The sequence below is a fragment of the Crotalus tigris genome, unplaced genomic scaffold, assembly GCF_016545835.1.
Source record: "Crotalus tigris isolate CLP2741 ecotype Arizona unplaced genomic scaffold, ASM1654583v1 scf7180000019068.10715455, whole genome shotgun sequence".
Lineage (NCBI taxonomy): Eukaryota > Metazoa > Chordata > Lepidosauria > Squamata > Viperidae > Crotalus > Crotalus tigris.
The window spans coordinates 9,152,605-9,166,730 of record NW_024097358.1 but is presented as its reverse complement, the minus strand read 5'-3'; the positions used below and the strand labels follow the sequence as shown (position 1 = coordinate 9,166,730).

The 14,126-nt window shown below is 44.7% G+C and overlaps 1 protein-coding gene across 6 annotated transcripts in view; it reads right to left on the bottom strand.

Annotated features, from left to right (window-relative positions):
• KANSL1 (KAT8 regulatory NSL complex subunit 1) overlaps positions 1 to 14,126 on the bottom strand; it is a 186,090-nt gene that overhangs the window by 23,978 nt on the left and 147,986 nt on the right. For all 6 annotated transcript variants that reach the window (XM_039359028.1, XM_039359027.1, XM_039359030.1 and 3 more), the window contains 3 exons: positions 11,149 to 11,246; positions 4,040 to 4,235; positions 1,870 to 2,032 (listed from right to left, as the gene is read on the bottom strand). In XM_039359028.1, coding sequence (XP_039214962.1) covers positions 1,870 to 2,032; positions 4,040 to 4,235; positions 11,149 to 11,246 — 457 coding nt within the window. The remainder of the gene's footprint in view (positions 1 to 1,869; positions 2,033 to 4,039; positions 4,236 to 11,148; positions 11,247 to 14,126) is intronic.

The window sequence follows — 14,126 nt, the reverse complement described above, 5'->3', positions numbered from 1 at the left end:
TTGTTTGGTAATTTTCTATATGTGTGAAATGGACCAATCATGAACATGGATAGAAACCACAAACATTACCTAAGATCTAGAGAAATGGGGCTAGGGGTGGTGCAGGCAACTTGAAAGACAAGGTACTAGAAAATGTACAAGTAAAAGAAAGCATGACAATGTATGAAATGTACACACAGACACCTAGTTAAAAGCAAAATGTATACCTTTGTTTAGAACATATACACAACTGAAGGATACAAGGCCACATCCTATGCACACATAACCCTCAAACAAAAGTATTCTGAGCATTTCCTATAGATTTTCAAAATGTATAGCAAACAGTGGTTTTTAATATCAAGAAAATGCCATAGTATATGCCTAGGCAGTACCGTATATGCCGGCGTATTAGGCGACCCGGCGTATAAGACGACCCCCGTCTTTGGCGCCGAGTCCCATTCCTAGAACGTCGTCTTATGCGCCGGAAATTACCAGTATTTCCGGCATATAGGACGACTCGGCGTATAAGACAACCCCCGTCTTTGGCGCCGATTTTAATTCTTGCGGAAGTCGGCATATACGCATATACGCCGGCATATACGGTAATCATGTTTAATGCTTACTTATTGCAAATGTAGATGAAACAAAATCCATTTTAATTTTTCGCCCTACCATTGCCTACCATGTTTAGAGTGCACTCTGCATAGTAGTTCAAAATCAAGAATAGTCACAGTATAGAAATAGTTGCACCCATTTGGAAAATAAGGTACCTGCCCAGAATATTCCATAAATGGGCAATACACAAGTAAATAAAACTAGGAGCAGGACTTAAGATAGGAAAGGTAGTTGGATATGAGAAACAGCTGATGAAAGAGGATGAATTCAGATATTAATTAAAAACAGCTTGGATAATAGGCCCAAAAGCTGAAAAGTAAAACACCTTCAGCAGAAAAATTCAAATCAATGTGCCAAGCAAATCTCCTGCCTCTACTCTAGCCACATGCTAATAAAATACAAATGAGGGAAAAGGCATATAACCTAAGAAGGCTGCTCTGTAGCAGTAAAATAATGCTACCTATGTGCATGCATACTGAAGAGAGAAGTGCATTGTTGAAGAAACATGAGCAATTTTTCCATCTGACCACACCATCCAATTGATTATTCAGTTTACTTTTCCTCCGTCTTACTGCTAGCCAACATCTGACTGCGCCAAAACAACATCGTGACCTGCCAAAACAGCCTTTTTTCCCTGATCAAACGCTTCAGAGTAGCAGCTTTCTCTTAAGAGCCCCAGATGGCGCTATCTTAGCTGTTTTAAAGACCTGATTAACATCCTTTTCACCAAGGTTGTTATGATGTTATTACGTCATCTGGAAATTTCCAGTCACATATCAAATCATCCAGACGAGGGCAGAACACTCATTAAGAATCTCACATATGGAAGAGAGAAGCAGGATGAGGGCAGGGGAAAGGAGGGGGAGAGAGATGCCCAATTGTTGTTTAAATTCTATCTACTAGTCTGTAGCAGCGCATGTCAGGCAGCCCTTAGATAATTAGATCAGGGATGCCTAAAGTTAGTGCCAAAGTAGCTCAATACCCTAGGAGAGCCAAAGTAAATGCTTTTCCAGATCCTCCCTTATCCAAAATCATTCAGCCTCTACTATCCCCCTGTGGCTGCCTGCCTCTCTCTATGGTCTAAAGCAAAAAGAAAAAAAGTTTTGGTTTCTGCTTCCAAAGGATCATCCTAAGGCCAGCATCCTATGTAAGACAGGATAAAAGTAGAGATCTTACTATTGCCTAGATATGGCTTCCGAGTTAGCTTGGAATGAGGAGCTGATTTTTTGTTCAGCTCTTTTTATTACTCACATCTGCTAATGGGGTCATTCTTACCATCTGGGAATGAAAGTACAGGGTGGATGCAGGAATCCAACTGTGAGAGATGCTCCATCAAAGGGGCTTCATACTGGATTTCTGAAGGCATTGAGCTTCGAGAGCCACAGAGAACACACAAAGAGTTCACATCACAACCACACCGCTGTGGTTTACGATAAACCTAGACATAGGATGAGATAGGGAGAAGGGCTAGAATCCATCAATCTAGAAGAAGGTATCAGCTTTCACTCTGTTTCAAACTGAGCATCTGGTCTTCAATCACCCACTATTTTCATTCTGTAGAATTGCTCCAAGTTTCTCTACATGGGAAATCAGGCTGGCCAGAGACCAATGGTTTTGAGGTGCTCTTGGCTGCCCAAAACATAAAAGGAAAAACATGCGTTACTGCCACTGCTTGGTAAGGAAGGAAGGAAACTTCAGGACAGCACTGGTTAATCAGGAAAGGATTAGTGAAATTATCCAGAGAAATTTGAAATTTATATCACTGTAGAATCAATGCAGTGGAAAGAGGAAATACAGGTAATTCTCGACTTATGAGCACAATTGAGCCCAAAATTTATATTGTTAAGTCATTTAAGTGAATTTTGCCCCATTTTATGACATTTCTTGTCACAATTGTTAAGTGAATCATTGCAGTTGATATGTTAGTAACATGGTTGGTTGTTAAGTGAATCTGGCTTCCCCATTGACTTGGCTTGTCAGAAGTTTGCAAAAGGTGATCATATGATCCTGGGACATAGCAACGGTCATAAATATGAACCAGTTGGCAAGCATCTGAATTTTGATCACATGACCATGAGGATACTGCAAAAGTTGTAACTGTGAAAAACAATCATAAGTCACTATTTCAGTGCTGTCGTAACTTTGAACAGTCACTAAATGAACTGTTGTTAAGTCGAGGACAACCTGTATATGATTTGAATTATTGGACATAATGAACTACACGAAGCATTTAACAAGCCTCCAAGGTGATCTGATGGGAGTGGAAAGGGAACAGGAATGGATGAGTGAGACTGAGTTTGTGAATTTGCCTAAGAAGGTCAACTACAGGTATAAAGAATGGGGGTTGAGCTTTCTCTACTGTTTGGGCAAACTAACTGTACTTTAGTTTTTGCAGTTGTCTCTCTTATTACAGAACTTGTTCAGGACTAGAAAACTACTATTTACAGACTATCTAATAACAGGATATTTGCTATTCACAAATTCCAAAGTGTCAACTGAAACATAATTGTCACTAATAGTGCTTCATCCTACTAATGCTCCAATTAAAACAAACAAAAAACAAACCAACAAACCTTCTTCAATATCCATGATAATATAATAGCCCCAAAGTAATATATATAACAGTTTTGTTCTCGGGGGAAAAATTGCCTTTTTTCTGCATCAGAGAATGAGCACAGTAACACTTTATCTTCAATACTAATGTAGTTTAGAATGATTAGATAAAAATTGGGTTTTTTTAGAGGTTTACATTCTGTGTACTGTGCCTTCTATTTATGTATACAAATTTAAATTTGTTGACCATCAATACCACATTTGCCCTAAGTTATTATCCTACCAGACTATTTCACTGAAACAGTTCAGTCTGGCTGAAAATGCATACTTCCTTAAATACTTAGATTAGCCATTTTTTAAAAATGTGGGAGAGAGATGAAAAAAGAAAAAGATCTTTTTAAAAACAATAGATAATAATGGCAATTCTATGCTGCAAATGAACTCAAACACAAAACTTAGAACTGATTCTGAATTCAGTATACTAAACGTTGTAACCATTTAAACATTTTTTAAATTAAAAACTCTAAAACTAAACTCAAAGTATTTAAAAATATGAATCTTACCTCCCAAAGCAGTATGCATAGTGAAATGAGAAGTTAAACCACCTTCCTCTACCCACCTCTACAGTCAAATGATCAAGATTTAAAATGTATCTCTCTCCCAGTCTTTTCTACTCAATGCCAAACTCATTTAACAACGGGGGGGGGGGGAGTTCCACTGACACGAAGACCAATAAATGAACTTTACCTGAATATCAGAGAGACTCTAAGCAGATTTTATAATGATATGGGGCAAAAGAACAATATGTAAAACCAACAATTTGTTAGCTATCTCATATAGCTGCAAGATTTTCCCCTCCATTTTTTTTTACTACTTTAATTCATTTACAGACCTTTTTGGATAGTGGAATTAGATTGCTGGGTCGAACAAGCCTCCGCTTCTTGCAGTTGAGAAGAGGGCGTGTGCGGGCTGCCACACAGGTTCCATCAGGAATTGAAGACATCATATTTAATCTCTGCTTTTTCCGCAACAGCTCCTCAGCATCTGAGCCATCTCCCTGAGTTTGCTCTGTCAAGCCTGGCTGTAGACTAGCCAACAATGGAAAAAGGCATTAGGCATTTCTATTTCTCCATCTATTACTAATCGGAGTCAGATTTTCATTACCTAAAATCAGAAGCCCTTTTGTCCACTAGTAAATCCATGTATATAATAAAAGATTCAAAATAAGATCAGTACCCCCAAAATTCTTCTTTGATACCAGGTTAGGCTAGATTGCAATAAACATCACTTGTCAGCAACTCTCTAGCTTTTCATTATTTGGAAATGTCAGCTACTGTTTTTCCTTTGTTCTTACTGCTTCTCATGTCTTCCTGGCTTACATTTTTCTCATTCACATTTTTTCACTATTATCTTATCTTATGCTTCTGTACACAATGCCTACTCCAGCTCTCCTGCAGATTTATCCTGTTAACTTTCCATCACTTTTTACTTTCTCAATCCAACACGTTTTCCAGATTAGCTGGGCTATAGGTTCAGTTTGCCTAGCCATGCTGCGAGTTATAGTCTAAAAGGGCGTTGTCTTACCTGAACGCCTTTTCTCAGCAGGATGATGTAGAATCCACTGGATGGGTTGTTACAGCCTTCCTGCTCAGCAGACTAGGTCAGAACTTTGGCCATGCCTCTCCTTTGGGCGTGTCTCCCCAGTTTTGACGAGGCAAAGCAGCTCTGACGAATCCAACACAATGGCTCCATTTGTCATACACCTGCCTAGACTACCTACAGGGGAGGGTGTGGATTCTACATCATCCTGCTGAGAAAAGGCATTCAGGTAAGACAACGCCCCTTCTCCAGCAGGATGACTGTAGAATCCACTGGATGGGACATACCAAAGCTGCTCATGTCCCCTCGGGAGGGAGAGTCTAGGCTCATGAACCTTGAGAAGAAACAACCTGTTGAAGTACCCACCTGCCAAACACAGCATCAGCCGCTGCAAAGGCATCTACTTGGTAATGTCTGACGAACGCCGAGGGAGAAGACCACGTCACAGCTCTACAAATCTCAACCGAAGCTTGCGTGGACCATGCGGCCGACGCGGCAGCGCTGCGTGTCGAGTGAGCCGTAACGTGCGAAGGGACAGGAAGCGACTGAGAAGAATAGGCTCGAGTTACACATGTACTAATCCACTTACCTATGGTTGAAGAAGAAACCTTCTTCCCTATGGCCGAAGGTTGGAAAGACACAAATAAGGCCTCCGACTTACGGAAGGATGAAGTACGCTTCACGTAGTAAAGCAGAGCCCTGCGTACGTCTAACTTAAGCCACTGTCATTCCAACCTGTGTGTGGATTGGGACAGAAATTGGGAATGATCAATTCCTGAGACCTGTGAAAAACAGTGTTAACCTTTGGAACGAAGGAGGGGTCCAGTCTAAGGACCACCTTGTCATCAAAAAAGGTGCACAAATCCTCCCTGACGGAAAGCGCGGCTAATTCCGAAATCCTTCTAGCTGAGGTAATAGCTACCAGGAACGCCACCTTTAAAGACAAGAAATAGAGAGAACAGGAACTGAGAGGTTCAAATGGAGATGATATCAAAGCCTGCAACACCTTGCTTAAGTCCCAAGATGGATAGCGATGTATCACGGGAGGTCTGGTGTTAACCGCTCCCTTCAGAAAGGCACTGATCGCTGGATGTTGCGACAAGGGACTGGAATTGTCGCAGGAAAGAACCGTTGAAAGGGCCGCTAGTTGTCTGCGGATAGTACTGAAAGATAAACCCTTGTTCAAACCTTCCAACAGATAATCAAGAATATTTGGAATAGTGACCAAAAGTGGGTCAAACTTTTGTACAGAACACCACTTGCAGAATCCCTTCTATGTGGCGTCATAGATCCTATTTGTCAAAGGTCGTCTCAATGCTTGTATCATCGAGATCACCCTGGACGAATACGACTGCCTGGCTAAACCTTCCTGCTCAAGTGCCAAGCGCTAGCTGGAGCCACTGTGGGTCGGGATGTAGGAGGTTGCCCTGACTGAGGACCACTCGGTCCAGAGGAATTCTCCACAGGGGCGAGATCAAGAGATCCACAAGGTTGGAAAGCCACACACGCCTTGGCCAATGTGGAGCAATCAAGACTACTTCTGCCCCTTCCAGAATCAGTTTGCGTATGGTCGCCGGTAACAAAGGAAGTGGTGGGAAGGTGTAAAGAAGCTGTGCCGGCCACTGACATCGGAGGGCATCTGTTCCCTCCGCTCTCCGTGTCGGAAACCTGGAGAAGAACCTGGGAAGCTGCGTGTTTGACGGGGTGGCAAATAGGTCCAGGTGAGGCCGCCTGAACCTCAGTGAGATCTCCTCAAACAGAGCCGGGTCCAAACGCCATTCCGCATAGTCCACCTTGGCTCTGCTCAGAGAGTCTGCTTGACGATTTGCCTCCCCTGAAATATGCTCTGCCCTGATGGAACCCAGATTTGACTCCGCCCAAAGACCCAGAGCCGATGCTTCTCACATCAGTTCCCAGGACCTGGTCCCTCCTTCTTTGTTGATGTGAGACTTTGCTGCCACGTTGTTCGTCAGAACGAGGACATGCTTCCCCTTTACTAGAGGGGAGAATTGAAGGAGTGCCAGGTGTATGGCCCTGAGCTTGAGCCAATTTATATTGTGGGCAAGATCCAATCGAGCCCACTGCCCCTGGGCCAGATGGGTCCCCAGGTGAGCTCCCCAACCGAACAGACTCGCGTCTGTGGTAAGGGTAATCCGGGAGGACTCCCTGAATATAGTTCCCTTGGTCATCGCGGATGATGTCCACCAAAGTAGAAACCGTAATGTGTGATGAGGAACTGTGACCCTCCTGTTGGAGGAACTGAGGTTCTGTCTCTGATAGGGGAGTAGGAACCATTGTAGGAGCCTGGAGTGGAGCCTGGCCCACGGAACGATTCCCATGCAAGAAGCCATCTTTCCCAGGAGCTTTGACAGTTGTGCCAGAGGCACCCTGTCCTTTCGAACCTAATGAACCAGTTTCCTGATGCTGGTCCGATGCTCCTGGGAGAGGTATACCTTGCAAAGTGTCGAATCTATTATTGCTCCCAGGTGCTGGAGTCTCCTTGTGGGAGTCGTATGGCTCTTCCTAAAATTCACAGAGAACCCGTAATTCTGAAGAGTAAGTATTGTGATCTGAATGTCTAACTGCGCTGCCTGGAAAGAACTGGACTGAACTAGAATATCGTCCAGGTAACATTGTACGCACACCGGCATCAACCTGAGATGGGCCGCTATGACCGCTAATATCTTTGTGAAGACCCTTGGGGCCGAGGATAGACCGAAGGTAAGGGCCCTGTACTGGTAATCCCGGTGCGCGTAGCAAAACCTGAGAAACTTGTGATATTGTGGGTGTATGGCAATATGTAGATACGCCTCCGTGAGGTCTATGGAAGAAAGGAAGTCTCCCTTCCTGATGCTGGCTAATATGGACTTTAGGGACTACATCTTGAACCTTCTGTAGGTTAAGAAATAATTTAGTCCCTTTAAATCCAATATCGCCCTCCACCCTCCTGAGGCCTTGGGGACCACGAACAGAATGGAGTAAAACCCCTTTCCTTCCTGGTCCCTTGGTACTGGTTCTATGGCCTGAATTGCTACCAGATGAGAAATGGCCGAGGCTACCAAGTTTGCTTTGGTAGTGTTTCGGGAGAGTGGACACCTTATGAAACGGTCTGGTGGGGGAGAGTAGAATTCTAAGGTGAGACCATACTTGATGATCTCTACTACCCAAGCGTCGGAGGTGGTCAGTTCCCAGATGTCGCTGAACCTTTCCAGCCAACCCCCAATGGGAGAGCCCTCCCTGGCGTCACTTGGACCATCTGTAAGGGCAGCCTCCAGATCCCCTGAAGGGACGCTTAGACTGGAATTGGCCTCTGGCTCCAATATTTTGGCAATCCTGGGGACGATCCTGTCTGGAGTAGAAGGATTGCGAGCCTCTTGACCAGTCCCAGGATTGCCCTGGCCGAAAGGGCTGTCTCCACTCCCAGGAGCTGCTGGGACGGAAGCTTTGTTTACGGAACTCCTGTGGTGGTCTCCTGTCCAGTTTCTTGGAAGGATGGACTAAAATCTTGCGCTTGTCCTTGCCTTCACTAACGTGTGAATCCAGGATAGATCCAAACAAAAGTGTCCCACTATATTTGGACGTGGACAGGCGCCATTTAGCCTTCAAATCTGTTTTCCAATGTTTCAGCCATAGAAGCCTTTGAGAGGCAACAGTGGCTGCAATAGATCTTGCAGAATACTTAGTTGAATGTAGGGAAGCATCAGCCACATATTGTGACACGGCCACTAGCTTGGCTAGTGTTTGATGTGCTCTGACCTGATCTGGTGGGACGCTGGCTTGTAGCTCGCGAAGCCACATGATGCATGCCCTGGCGAAAAAGGAGGAAGAAGTTGCGGCCTCGGCCGCCCAGGCTGAGGCCAGGTGTGCCCGATGGAGAGAGAGTTCAAATTTCTTGTCCTCCGCTTTCAGGGCCTCCGCCATGTCCCCTGGAATAGCAGATGTGGAAAACAAGTAGATCAAAGGACTATCAACAGTGGGCACCTCCAAGAGTGAGGCAAATGAAGGAGAAACGTTAAACAGTTTCTTTTCTACACTGTTAGGGGCAGGCGGAGCAGCCAGTGAAAGCCATTGTTTTTCCACAGAGCTGCGGAAAACCTGTGGACAAGGAATATACTTGTCCTCCACTACCTTCTCCGCAAACAGAGGGTTAGCCTCCTGACTGGTAGAAGGTTTCTCCTCCTGCACCGAAGTGAGGTTAACAGTAGTAGTTGCCTTGATCAAGAGAGATTTGAAAAGAAAGGGGTCAAAGAGACCTGAAGTTGAAGCCTGCTCAGGAGCAGCCTCCTCATCTTCCGATAAAGGTATGTCAGTTATGTCTAGATCAACTAACTCTGCCTCTCCCAGCTGTGAAGAGGTCTCTGAAACACCTGTAGCGGAAACAGTGGCTATCCCTGGTTGGGACAGAGGTTGAAAGGTCAGTTGTCCCTTGGAGGCCATAAATTGATTGAATGCATTTTGCATGAAAGACTGGAATTGAGCAGACCATATATCCTCCTGAGACCTGCCACTAGGGCCAGCCACAGCCGGAACCTGATCTGGTGATGATGAGGATGAGGAGGAGCGAGGGGAACCAACCTGCTCAGTTTCCCCCTGAGGAGACCAAGACCTTAGAATTTCCTGAGAAGAAATGAATGTGGGCTCAGTTATAAGAACATCCAATGGGGCGAGGGAAACAATCTCAGCCTCATTGGACCTGAGTCTTTGGGCTCTAGAGAACTGTTTTTCCAATGCCAAATGTCTCCTTGAGGCCTCTCGCTCAGCTGTTTTAGAGGGCTCCTTCTGGGATATATGCTTTGTTTTGGCTTTTTTCTCCTTCCCCCCCGACTCTGATTCAGTGGATCTGCACTTTTGTTGTGGGAAGCCATTCTGGAGCTCTGTGAAGCTAAAGGCGAGGCGCTGTCTGTCATTGCGAACCAAATATACCGAGTAGGAAATACCTGGAGGTGGGGGGGGGGGAAACCAAAGTACGCAGACCAATTGACGGAGATGGAAAGAACACAATCCTCACTCTGTGCAACTGCAATGGCCGGACAATCAGGCGTTTCACTAAAAACATCTGTCAGGCCGGTGGCAAATGTTGTGGCCACTCTACTAGAACAGTTGTGGCCACTCTACTAGAACAGTTGGAAAAAAAGGGGTCTTCCCTCTTGTTCCTTCACTAAGAGAATTAGTATTGCTAGTGCATCAAGCACACAGATAATGCTGATAGCAAAGAAAACAGCTCAGTATATGTTGACAGGCTGAGTCTCCCCCCCCTCAATGTTGGCCTGACGAGTCAGACCCCAGGGGTGTCTCGGTTGTCCCTCCTGCAAGGGACTATAAAGGACCCTTCACTCAATAGAAGAAACGGGAATCTCCGTGCAGGTAGACCCACCCAAAATGGTGGACGTCTATAAAAACACATCCAAAATGGCGCCCGTTGTTTGGAACGCTCTCAAATGGTGGCCACCGGTGAAAAACACGTGGTCAAAATGGCGGCCGTGCCCCCATTAGAGGATTCCCGGGGAGATAGAACTAGAGCTAGAATGGAGGGAAAAGCGAGAGACAAGTGAAACTAACAGGCAGAGCCAAAGAGAACCCGATAAGTCACTTGTGTTTCCACGTCACTTTGCTAGTCTGGAATGTGTATTCCGCGCAGACTCCTCCGATCAGCTCCGGCCGCTGAGAAAACTCTCCGCGCCTCAGCTGTGCGGCCACTGGCCGCTGTTGTTGCTGGTCGCGATCCAAAGCTCGTCCGACCAAGGAAAAAATGGTCTGAGTCAGCTAACGAGCAGAAGCTCGGAGACCGAGACCGATCGATCCGAGAAATTTCGCTTGTGAGTCAAGCGGACTGAACCGGCAGGAGGCCCGAGGCTTGAAGCCAAAAGGCCAGGTGCCGGCTACCTCCCTATTATGCTAATTTAGCCAATTTGTCAAGCTGATTTGTAATGAAGCCAACTGAAATCTAACCAAATGAGTTCTAATTGAACCCTAATTTAAGTAAATTCCACTTTTTAACCTAATCTACCTATGGAGCCTAAACAATTACGTGCTGCCGAGCTCAAGACTAAGTCAAAACTGGGGAGACACGCCCAAAGGAGAGGCGTGGCCAAAGTTCTGACCTAGTCTGCTGAGCAGGAAGGCTGCAGCAACCCATCCAGTGGATTCTACAGTCATCCTGCTGGAGAACATCAGGTTGTGGAAGGTCCTTTGACTTACTTCTGCTCAGAACTTTCTATATTTTTCCAAATCCTTTATTTTTAAGATTTCTAGTAAAGATACAAGTGACATGCTGAATAGATACTATCAGAGTTAATTTGATTTATATACACTTACTAGTCTAAGTACCTTCGAGGGTGGCCTTTAAGAAGTACCTTTCTAGAGGTTATAATTTCTTAAGGGAAGGTTTAGCAAGAACCTTACGTGTTAATGACTCCGTTGACTGGTCTCGGCACTCCACAGGTTTTGGCAGTTAAAGATTCTTGGGTATGACTAATGGACATACCAAGGTTCTCCGATGACTGGGAGATAGATGCATGTGTATCAATACAAGAAATAGAAAGGGAAGAAGCAGGGGGAAAGAAAGAAAATTCGTTAGAATTATATAACACTCTGATCAATGGCTTCTTTTCTTTCTCTTTAACATGACAAACTCTAAAATTACCAGCAGCATTTGGGAATCAGAGTATTTCATAATATGAATTGTACGATAGCTGTAACTCAGCAACGAACAGTACAATAGGCTGGAACATGGAGAGGTGATTTCAAAGATCCATTAACTTGGAGACAATTAAAGAAACAGTATTTTCTGCATCTTCACACATGCTCTTCTGATCATCTACTTTAAAACAGTTTTTCCAACCTAGAAATAATGATGGTCAAGCACATCTCATTTTAAAATTCGGTTAGCCATCATTTTCACATGAAAGTTAGTTTCCATTGGTGGAGATCTGTCTATGGAATGTATAATCTGGTGCACACAGGAATACCCAGGCAATGCAAGTATATCTTGTACGTTTCCAAAATAGTTTACTATACTTGATGCAGAGACTCTATATTCTTTTTACTGTTACTGTTCTATGTTTAAATTTACACCACTGAAAGTTTAGTCTTTCACAATTAACCCTTTTTAAAACCAAGCTTCTAGCTCTTATACCTATAAAAATGTTTGAGAAGGGCCCAATAAAATTGTCAATCATATTAGAAAGGCTATTTAAAATAGAGCACTGGTTTACACATTTATGATTCACAACATTATAGCTCAGTGTTGGTGAACCTATGGCATGCGTGCCAGAGGCGGCACTCAGAGCCCTCTCTGTGGACATGTGTGCCTTCGTCCCAGCCCTGCCTCCCAACATGGCTCCCTCCTCACCAGCAGCCCCCGCCGGAGGAAAGTCGCCCCCGGGTACGGCCTGCACAGAGCAGCGCAGCCAAGGACATGGCAGCCGGGTAGCAGGGACAAGACTCTGCCCTTGCGCTCCATCATGAGCAGATGATGCTGCAGGATGCGGGTGGAGGGTGTGGTCACCATGGCGCTGCTGGGCCGCCTGGGCAATCTGTTGCGGTGGGCCATGGAGGCAGGTGGTCCTGCAGGTCGGCGGGGCACGGGGTGGCGGGATGGTTTTTGGGCAGTTGGTCTCTAAAAGGTTCGCCATCACTGTTATAGCTTATCTTTAACTTTGAGCTAGTATTACAAGGCTGTGACAAGATCATTTTAAAATTCAAAATGAATATACTGAAGAAAGATGAGGTTTTAAAAGAGATTTTTATCCCTTTTCCAAAAGCATTTTTAAAGGGGAGAATTTAAGTGAACCAAGAAAAAGAGCAGTCATATTAGGTTTTGTATATAACAAAGAATCTAGAAAGACTTTAAAGATAAATATATACCAATGGAAGATATTTCAAGCAACCAAAAGCTTGAAAGCTTTAACAAAAACAAATCCAGAGCACCCTAAGACAGTGGTTCTCAACCTGTGGGTCAGGACCCCATTTGGGGTCAAACGACCATTTCACGGGGGTCGCCAAACAACGCAGTCCGCCATTTTTTCCCCCTTTTCCTTAGCTGTGCTATTCCCTTTTATTCTATTGGCTTTTGAAAGCCAATAGAATAGACTCTCTTGAATAGAGTCTAATTCTATTGGCTTCAAAAGCCAATAGGAATTGTCCAGGCTGTCTCTGCCCTGCTGAGCCCGCCAAAAGTCCCATTCTGCAAACGGTGCTGCACCAGTTGAGTAGTCCTCAACTTACGACCGGTTGAGTAGTCCTCGACTTACGACCGGTTGGGGGGTCGCGGCATTAAAAAGGTTGAGAACCACTGCCCTAAGATAAGAAAAAACTATTTTTCCCCCGAGGAGCAGAAAAACAATGATATGCAATCTACCAACTTATCTTCTATGAACTGAATCTGCTGTATACACAGTATCATGTTATATAGGAACAATACTATTTAGATGCTTTGCAAAAAGTAAGTAAGGAGCAAAAACAGAATTTTGAATTTCTTGAGAGAACTTTATCTTCTCCAGCATGACCGATGGAGAATCCACCATAGATGGGTTATCCTTTGTCTTCCTGCCTAGAGACTAAGTTAATCAACTTTTGCCACCCCTCTTCCCCTGGGCCAGGAGACCCAGTTTTCGACTTAGACTTTGCCATATGAGACGTGGTAAGATTGGCTAAGTCTTAGGCAGAGACAGATCAGGTAGTATTTCTCTGTTATTTATTTCCCATCTATGGTGTATTTTTCTCCAGTCACTGTGCCTGCCGTTTGCAGGTTCTTGAGTGATTTCAGCTCGTTTGTTGTTGGATGTCCCGGGCATCGGCTGGAGATGCTTCCTTCTTCATTTTCGCCGGCAGTGGTCGCCATTTTGGGCGCCACCCAGCAGCGATTGTGTTTTTTTTGGAAATGCTGTCCTTCGTTTTCACGGCAGAGGTCGGGCACCACATGATCACGCTGCATGGGAAGCAGCGATTGTTTACTTTTGGAGAACTTTCCTTTCATTTTCGCTGGCAGCAGTCACAATTTGGGTGCCACGCCGTCATGCTGCATGGGAGGCAGCGGTTGTTTTTGACTGATTCGGTCAGATTGCCCCTGTTGGAGGCAGAGCAATCTGTCTTGTCTGTTTCGAATGATTTCATCAGGACACCAGGAAGGCAGCAATGGAATTTTAATTTTGGCTGCAATCTTGCAAGGGGTCCTAGATCTCAACAATTCTGAGCGGCGGTCAATTTTAAATCGCGACTGTCAATCGGACTTAAATTCTGTATTTCTGTTTCATGCAACGAGGGCAAGCTCGTCACCTTGCTCTTGGGTTCAACTACTGTAGGTGGCTGATGAAGTCTAAATTTCTTCATTTAGTGAAACACACGTCACTAAGTGAAACGCGAATAAGCTTGGCTGTTAC